At 49.4% G+C, this 9304-nt stretch overlaps 1 protein-coding gene and 1 pseudogene across 1 annotated transcript; both read right to left on the bottom strand.

The window, feature by feature from the left end:
- Positions 1-319: 319 nt before the first annotated feature.
- On the bottom strand, positions 320-1893 carry Id3 (inhibitor of DNA binding 3, HLH protein). The gene is made up of 3 exons (XM_021160742.2): positions 1521-1893; positions 1323-1405; positions 320-819 (listed from the first exon to the last, which is right to left on the bottom strand). Exons 1-2 carry the CDS (start codon positions 1818-1820, stop codon positions 1346-1348), a joined length of 360 nt encoding a protein of 119 aa, XP_021016401.1. The 5' UTR covers positions 1821-1893; the 3' UTR covers positions 320-819; positions 1323-1345.
- A 6216-nt stretch (positions 1894-8109) lies between these two features.
- On the bottom strand, positions 8110-8210 carry LOC115030940 (annotated as a pseudogene).
- Between the last annotated feature and the right edge of the window lie 1094 nt (positions 8211-9304).

Here is a 9304-nt window from a genome sequence, read left to right as displayed (position 1 = left end):
CGAGCGGCCAGTAAGGTTCACCCAATCATTTGGGGCATCCATCTAAGAGCTGCTGCCAAGTTTCAAGGAACTGAAGAAATAAAAAAGATTCGGGTCTCAGACTTGCTGGCTGTAGGAGAGGCTCCTGTAATTGAGAGTAGGATCATAGATCCTTGCTTTCAACCTCCCATGTTTTGGGGGATTCCCAACCCCAGCCCTTCCTACTAACCAAGCCACCCTAGCCCTCAGCCTCAGCTGGGAACTTTCTCGTCCCTAAAAGGGTATGCAAATCTGCCCGCCCCAAGCTCCTCTCCTAGGAGGCGGCGCAAGATGTCATACACAAAGTGTTCAAAAATGGTTTATTATGCAAAATGTTAACTTTTATAAAAAGTTTAATATACATCACATGATTACAGAAAGTCACCTTCCTGTAAAAAAGGTACAAAAGCTATATACTCTATTATAGAGTTCATAATCAGGGCAGCAGAGCTTTTCCAGAAGACCAGCTCTTATGCTGCCTTGGCAGAGTGCGCAGGGCAGCCACTCGCATCCCCCCACACCCTCGACACCCCATTCTCGGAAAAGCCAGTCTTTTAGACTTGAGTCAGGGTGGGGACAGAGTGACGTTGCCCAGCTGCTGACCAGCGTGTGCTAGCTCTTCAGGCCACCCAAGTTCAGTCCTTCTCTCGGGCTCCAGGTCCAGCCTCGAGGCGTTGAGTTCAGGGTAAGTGAAGAGGGCTGGGTTAAGATCGAAGCTCATCCATGCCCTCAGGCTTCCGGCTGGAGAGAGGGTCCCAGAGTCTCAGGGTCCCAAGCGGAACGGGCGCCAGCACCTGCGTTCTGGGCGGGGGAGGAGAGAAGAGCGAGGGAGCCGTCAGTTTCCGCCGAGCGCGCCCAGGCGGAGGATGCCGCAGACTGGCCGGCGCCAGGGAGGAAACTCGGTCTCTACCTCCAGCTGATAACTCCGCTCCCCACACTGCCTCCACCCAGTTGGCGCCAAAGGACCACAGGCGGAGTCACCACTCCCCCTCCCGCTTAGAAATAACACTAGTGGAAAGGGGGGAGGGCTCCCTTTACTCCAAAACTCATTTGGTGCGACCCGCGCGCCCACTTGCCCTGGGCTCTGGCCACCCGGGATGAGAAGGGACAGCGTGTCTTAGGAATGCACGTGATATTGACATAGGTTCTGTCCTTTATCCTAACTGATCATAGATAAGGCTTTTGCCTTTCAGTGGCTTGGCTTTTTCCCTAAACCGACTGAACCCTAAGCCTTACAATGTTCTGTCAAAGGCACGATTTCCCATGCAAGCCTCCCTCCTCGACCACGCCAGGAGAAAACTTACCGGGAGGTGCCAGGACGACCGGGTCAGTGGCAAAAGCTCCTCTTGTCCTTGGAGATCACAAGTTCTGGAGTGAGCTCAGCTGTCTGTGAAAGAAGGATAGGAGACGAGTTAGCCAAGGGACTCGGGGACACGATGGGGAAGACCCGCAGCATCCCTGCCCGCACGCTCAGAGCAGCCTGGTCTGGCTCCGTCTCGCACCTGGATCGGGAGATGCGGACCGTCCGGGGGTCCAGGCGCCGGCTCTGCCAGGACCACCTGAAGGTCGAGGATGTAGTCTATGACACGCTGCAGGATTTCCACCTGGCTAAGCTGAGTGCCTCGCGGGACTCCCGGCACCAGTTCCCGCAGGCGTGAGTAGCAGTGGTTCATGTCGTCCAAGAGGCTAAGAGGCTCCTCGGCCGACGGGCTCTTACCGCGGCCTCGCGCAATGGCCAGGCTACGTTCCGACAGGCAGCACACCGCCTCGTAGCAGCCGCGTACCGGGCTCAGCGCCTTCATGATGGAGAGTAGAGATAGAGAGGGAGGAAAAAGAGACACCTAAAGCAGCAAACAGTGCGCGCACGCCTGCAGCGGCCGACTCTTATAGAGTCCGCTCTAGGACACACCCCTTTATTCAAAACAGACCGCCAAGGGTCCACCCCCGCCCGCCCTGGGCACCGCCTCCCCGGCCCTGGGCGTTCACAGTGGGTTTAAATTGCTAACAGGCTTCCTCGGGCTGGTCTGACGCCGAGGACCGCGGAGCCTCGGATGCGAGGAATGAGGAAGCGCTGATACCGAGGAGAGGCGGGGCTCTTGAGCTAGCACAGATTTGAAAAAAAAAAGAATCACTTAAAACCATTAACTTTTAAGAATATGCCTTTTCTGGAGGCGCCCAAGTTCTCTGAGGTCCCCTCCCCCCAATACTGGTTCGAACCCACAGCTCTGAGGTCATAAATCCCTTGAACAACTAAAGATCTCTCTCTCTCTCTCTCTTTCTCCTCTCTCTCTCAAGAATTTTCAAGGGAAACTTGTAAGGAATTAGTGCCGCCTTGTTCCCCAATTTGCTGCTCGTCTGACCTCCAGACTCACTGGCGTCAGGAATTATCTTGTGACCAGAGGGGGAAAAAATTAATTGCGGTGAAGCTGAGGTTACAATGAAGAAAACAGATTTGGGCTAGGCGCTGAGATTGCAGAAGGAGGAGGGAAGGGGAGGTCTAAGCAAAGAACATTATTTGAGCACCAGGGGAAAGGGGATAAGAGCCGTCTGGATCCAGTCCTTTTCCACGGAGAAAGAAAAAGCATGGACCGTTTCCACCAAGAACTCCTTAAGGAACTAAATGTATGCCCAGTTGTGCTTTGGAAGTGAATTTGATTAGGATTTTGGACAAGGTTTCAAATATGGGGATGCTTGCTGCATATACCCTTTTAGAAGGTCCCCTCCACGGGCATACATAGAACCAAATGGGTCAGCTGTCTAGCGTTTGCTTCCCCGTTTTGCACAGCCTCCCTCCTTTTGCACGCTTTGCACACTCTGTAGAAAACAATAACAATTTCATCGCCGTGTTGTCTGTCCCTTTCTGCTGTGGAAGGGCAGCCACCTGGACATGATTATTCCTCGTCCTGCTGAAGTAGCCCCAGCCACCATCTGAGCGAGCAGGAGAGCAGCCAGCAGGCAGGCAATCCCATACTGCAAAAGGACAGTGCACACTCTATTCTTTGCCTGGCTCTGCCTCCCAGACCCTGAAGCCTCGGCAGTTCCAAAATTCTGGTTTCCATCTTGGGAGAGAACAGGTGGGGTTTTGCAGCCACGAGATTGCTTTCTTAATCAATCAGCCTGGTAAATATTTATGGAGTTGCTTCACATGAAACAGAGGCGCCTGCTCTCAAGAATCTCACAATGTCTGGGGACAAGATTAACACAGGAAACAATTAAGTGTTCAGTAGTGTGTGGCACTGATCAACAGGACAATGGGACCTCTGAGCTGGGACAGTTCCAATAATTGGAAGGACATCGGTCTAGGGAGCCAAAGCCCTGGGTTCAATCCGGACAGCTCTGCTATTTACTGGTTATCGACACATAATCTTGAGCAGACCCAGATACCACGGCTTTGATCAGCTGTATGAGGAGAGAGACAGAGAGAGGGGGCACTGAGGGATTGTTATAAATACTTTCTGACTCAGAACTCCAGATGCTTGTGTGACAGTTGGACAAGGAGTGTGGACCAGCACAGGGCCGGGGACAGGGCATATAAAACGGGTCCTGTATCACATCACAGGTAAGCCAGTCTCGGAGCCTCATTCTTTTCCATCATACCACAGGCCCCTGTGTCCCAAGAAAAAGTCTCTGAAAAGTTTTCTCCTGGGAATATTCAAGTTCTCAAGGACAGCTATTTCGGTAGAAGACAGAAGGTCTAACCTGAGAAAGCACAAGGCAGTCTCTATGCTGAAGAAGTTAAATGCCAGCTATTTGGTCACGGGAAGAGAAATCTCCGTGGCTGTGTGGACTCCCAAAAACTGAACAGAGGAGCCTTTCTTTGGCTCTCGTGAAGACTTCTGTATGTGTGTGCAAAACAGTCAAGTCAGGAGCTTCTAGAAAAATCATGGCCTTCAGTGCCTGGCAGACCTATGTTCAAAACTTAACTTGTTTTATTTCACTAACGGTGTGAATTTGGAATAAATTATTCTCTGAGCCTCAATTTTCAGGCCTGTTAAATGGAGCTAATGAAAATGACCTCATTTATTTATTTACCTTACATTTATTTATTTATTTACCTTACATTTATTTATTTATTTATCTATCTATTTTTGAGACAGTGTTTCTCTATGTAACTCTGGCTGTCCTGGAACTCTCTGTGTAGATCAGGCTGGCCTGGAACTCTGAGATGATCTGCCTCCCTAGTGCTGGTAATAAGGGATACACCACTACACCCGGCTCTGACCTAATTTATCTTAAAAAAAAAAAAGCCTTTTGTTGCTCCCAGCACTCAGAAGGCAGAAGACAGCTTGAGTTCCTAGCCAGCCTGGTCTACATAGTGAGTTTCAGGACAGTCAGGGGTTGACTAGTGAGACCCTGTCTCAAAAAAGGAAAGAAAGCTTAAACACCCCTTCTGTGAGAAGGGCACACTCCCTGGTCTGCATTAGTTCATCATGGGGCCAGATGTGCGGTAGGTGCTTCGCCCACCCAGGTCCGCTCTCTCTTCTCCAGTCCTCCACTACAGCCTCTGTTGCCTCGGGGTTGGATAGCGGATTCTCTGGTTTTACAATTTGCAAAGTACCTTCACAGCATTTATTATTTCCTCGTGATGCTCCCAGGCTGTGTGGGGATAGGTCAGAAAGGTGCCCGTGGGGTTATCAAGCCGCATTCGGTCCTTTCCATGCCAGTAACTTACCTCTGCACACAGATCCTTTCTTTCAGAACCTTACTTTGGGGGAGGGGGAGGGGAGGAGTAAATGGCCTTTTAAAGGGTCTTTTCTGACCTAAGAGTCTAAGTCTGAAAGGAGTGGGTTTTAGTCGGGTTGGGATCAGTGAATAGAGTTTAAACCCCAAAGACTCTCTCTTGCCTGCACAGCAGACTGGCCGGCTCGCCCCGGCCTTCTGCAACTTGTTTAGCGGTGGTGGGGCCTCAGCCTCTTACTCCAAACGCCTCTGAACTTTCTGTTCCCAGTTCTGCTCCTTTTACCAGCTTTTTCCCCCCTCTTGCATTTTTTATTTTTATGAAAGGATGTCATTAAGGCTTTTGTCTGCGCTGTTTTTGTTTCAGAACTTTTCCCACAATCCTATTTTTTGTTGAGGAATCCGCTCCTTTGCCCAGCTGTGGGTCCGGGTCCCACAGCTGTGTTGATCTAAGACTCAGCCCCAGACAGCCTGGCGCCAGGGTGGGACGTCATGCGTTCACACAGGGATGCGTGTCCCAGGCAACCTTTCCTCGGGCAGTCACCGGCCGGCGACTGCCTCTCCCACCAATGAGCGCCGGACACCCGAGATAGGGGCGGGGCCTGCGCCACCCCAGTCGGCGAGCGGCTTGTGAATAGCAGATGCTGAGACCTTGATAACGTCCCCTGAATTGGGGCCCTTTAAAGCCCCCCTTTCTCTTTTAGTTCTTTTGTTTCTCTCTTTTCTTTCCACCTTCCTCCTTTCTATCTGAACACAGATAGCTTTTCTTTTTCCTTTTCCCCTCTTTTAACTATCTCCTCCTAGTGTCAGGAATCATTTTGTAAGCATTTCCAGGAACTGCATCTTCCTCTTGCCAAAATTATAAAAGGGGGAGAAAAAAAGCCAATGTTGTGCTTTCTGATTTTTTTTTTTTTGAGCTGGCAGAACTGTAAGCTATTACTGTTTTCGGCTTTAGAAATTTAAGACGTGGTGGTAGTGGGGTCTCTCCGCTGTGAATTTCAAAGTCAATGTCATGATGATGAGGATTGCAGATGTCTTACTTAAACTGGGCTTCTGTCAACCTAGCTGGTTATCTTTCCTCCATGTGTAGACGCAGGGATCCAGGTGACCTTCGGTCTTTGTCTAAGGTCATGTCGAATGTCTATGGCTGCCCTGTGGCCGAGATCCAGTCCCCTGACTCCCTGACCGCTCTGGCCCTAGTTCTCATAAATGTTAATACTCTATGTCGGTTCAAGTTTCACAGAAGCTGTATTTAAAAAAAAAAAGTGTAAGTGACCTATGTGTATGTAAGTGTGGTCACACATATGCCACAATGTGAACACGCTACAGAATATTCGAGAACATCATAATATAACTTTTGGAAATCGGGATGTTTCCTTCGACTCTGGGTCCAGGGATCAAATGCAGACCTTCAGGGCTCCAGGGCGAGCACCTTTATACTGAGCCATCTTGCCAGCCCATGCGTTTTCTGATATCTACCCATTTGTTCAGAGAGCGGCCTTTGAGATGTTCTGGAAGCTCTCCAACAGAACACTGGAAACCTGTCCCTGCTCCCCTCAGCAAATTTGAATCCCAAAGTACAACCTAAGAACCAAAGGATTCAAGGAAGGCACACAAGATCCTGGCGTTGGCCAGACTCTCCACCCTCACTTATAACCAGGTCTTACCTAGGTTACTCCTTACTTATTAGCTCCATAGAATTGGGAAGAAACTGATATTTACCACCTGACAGCTAAGAGGACCAGAGGGGACAGAAGATGGGAAGTGCAAACCTTTCTGTAATTAATGTGTTCGGTGGGTTCAAGGTGCCCTGGAAGTTAGTCATCCTCTGGAAGTAGTTGACAGAAATGTAGGCATTACTAAGAAAGACAGTATAAGGAACAATGAGGGAATGGGGGGACCTAAGTTCTTAATAGAGGTGGAGGGGATTGGAGGGGGGGTGTTAAGTGGCCTCTTAAACACTTCAGAAACACTCAGAGCTGTCACTACCTCACGGCTGAGTCCTGCTTGCCAAGGACTGTTTACCTAATCTTTGTTGGTTTTTTGTTTGTTTGTTTGTTTGGTTGGTTGGTTGGTTGGTTGGTTTTGTTTTTACAGCGCTGGGGATGCAACTCCTGGCCTTGTGAGTGAGAGGCAAGCCCCTCACAACTCTCAACCTTAGCCCCAGCCCTCCATTCTCTCTGTGACTGTTTGTTCTGAGACAGAGTCTCACGGTGTAGCCTAAGTGGTCCTCAAACTTTAAATTCTCTCACCCTCAGCTGCTCAGTGCTGAGATTACAAATGTGCTCCACCATGTCTGGCTTCATTGACCCATTTTCTGGACAAATAGAGAGAGGCTCTGAAAGGCGAGTGTGCTTGTGTGCAGGCCTCGTAGCTACTAGGTGATAAACCCAAGGTGTCCATCCTGTCTGCAAAGCATTCATCCTTCTGTGTGTATTCATTTTCTTCCACCTTTCCAAAGGAACTCTTGGGAATTATTGTTATTGCATGTATTCATGTATGTGTATTCGTGCATGTATGGTGAATGTGTGGTGGTCTCTTCCTCCACTGTGTGACTCCAGTGGAACCAAGCCCAGGTCCTCAGGCTTGGTGACAAGCAACTTTGCTTGATGAGCCATTTCACCAGCCCCTGAGAAGGTCGTGTTCCCCTAGATAGAGAAAAGCAAATTGGACCCATTAGGTAGGGTGACAGATAAGGTGTATTTATGTAGGTGCTAGGGACAGAACTCAAGAGCCTTGCACACATACATACTCCAAATCTCCACCACTATTACCATTCCATCCATCCTTCCAGGGTGATACTTGTTCAGAAGTTACACAATGACTGCTGTTAAATTTAGGGATCAGTTTTGGAGCTGACTGCCTTCTTCATCTTTTGGCCACACTGAGTCAGGCAATACCACCCTAAAGTTAACCCCTTACTCTTACTTCACCAAATAATGAGTCATGGGATGCCCCAGGGCTGTCTCTGCTTCTGCCATCGGGTAAGCCAGAAGGAGGTATTTTCCGAGCATCAACCCCATGTGAGATATTTGTTTTGTTGAGGGGAAACTGTAGGTGTTTTTGAGTTGGACTCTAACTCTGTAACCCAGTGTGGCCTTGCATTCATCAGTGTCCCTTATAAGTACTGGCAGCTTGAAGTCTTTCCGGCCAGGGCCAGGTGACCGATACTTAACAGTCTCAGCACTCAGGAGGCAGAGGCAGGAGGATGTTTGACAAGGGAGTGTGGTAAAACCCTTCCAGGGATAAAGGCGCTTACTGAGCAAACCGGGTGAAACAAGTTCAATCTGTAACACACGTGTAGCTGCAATAAGAAAATTAATTCTACAAAATCGCCCTCTGAGCGCCACACTCATGCTGTGACATGTATATCCTTATATACATCACATATACACATGCCAACAGAAAAGAAATCTTAATACAGCATGCTTCACTAACTCGAGAGTCTTGCTCAGAGGCCAAGCCTGTCTTCTCTGTATTGTTCCAATTTTAGTATCTGTGCTACCAAAGCGAACATACACACATATACACACATACACATAGGAACATACATACACACACATGTAACACACACACATGGGAATTCATACACATGGGAATACACATACACACACATGGGAACATACAACACACACACACACACACACACACACACGAATGACAACTGAGTTCAATTCAGTCCCAGTAATTACCAGCAGCTTTGGGATACACCACCCACCACTTAGAGACAGGACTTGTGTTCATTCTGGTTGCTCTTTTGAGTCAGGCCTTTCTGTGCCCCGCCCCCTCCCCAACCCCTGGTTGGCTTGGAACTCATATGTAGACCAGCCTAGCCTATAACTTGTGGAGATCCTCCTGCCTCTGCTCCCTGAGTGCTAAGATTGTATGTATACACCACCAGGTCCTGGCCTGCGGGGTTAAATTAGAAATGCGGGGCCTGGGAGGTGGGGGTTGGGCAGAGAGAATATAGTATGGCAGTGGAGTGGCCTTGGTGGGGTTTGATGTGCTGTAGTTAAAATAAAAATATAAACATTCAAATTCAGGTTGTCCTTTGGCTCTGTCACTTCCAGCCCTAAGGCTCCCTGCCGAGGACAGCTGAGTTTGGGAATTCAGGAAAGGTCCCAGAAGGAAGGTGAGGTCCAGAGTCCACGGCAAGGAAGGACAGAGACAAAGAAGACCTTGAAGAGCGGTGTCCACCCTGCCCAGACATTGTCCTGCTTTGGCCTGAGGCCCAGCACCAGTTCAAAAGCTGCCAGGGGAAGGAGATGGGAGGGGAGGGAGGAATGGGCCTGGTGACAGGGTTAACCCTGCCAGAGAGGAAAGAGACCCCCCCAACCCCATCCCGAACCCTCCCCCTCCTCCCCCTAACCCCCAACCCCGCTCTGCAGAGGGCTGGAAAGACTGGGGTGCCAAAAGGCAGAGGCTGAGCCTCAGCTCACAGGGAGCCTCCTGCAGGCCACACTGCTCCAGGATAATAGTGCGCCACCAAGCTGACTTCTGTGGTGAAGGCTTCTGCTGAGTGCCAGCCATGAGCTGACAGCTCATTTGTTTCTCCATGTTTTTTTTTTTTTTTTTTTTTTTTTTTTTTTTTTTTTTTTTTTTTTTTTTT

Source organism: Mus caroli, chromosome 4 (assembly GCF_900094665.2).
Source record: "Mus caroli chromosome 4, CAROLI_EIJ_v1.1, whole genome shotgun sequence".
NCBI lineage: Eukaryota > Metazoa > Chordata > Mammalia > Rodentia > Muridae > Mus > Mus caroli.
The sequence above is the reverse complement of the archived record's forward strand: the minus strand, read 5'-3'. Positions and strand labels throughout refer to the sequence as shown.

What these genes read in the sequence shown, in the direction of transcription:
- Id3 (XM_021160742.2), bottom strand. Translation starts at nt 1,820, where the DNA reads ATGAAGGCGCTGAGCCCGGTACGCGGCTGCTACGAGGCGGTGTGCTGC. An exon ending in GTCCGCATCTCCCGATCCAG is followed by an intron (nt 1,406 to 1,520) that starts GTGCGAGACGGA and finishes CTTCTTTCACAG; the next exon opens with ACAGCTGAGCTCACTCCAGA.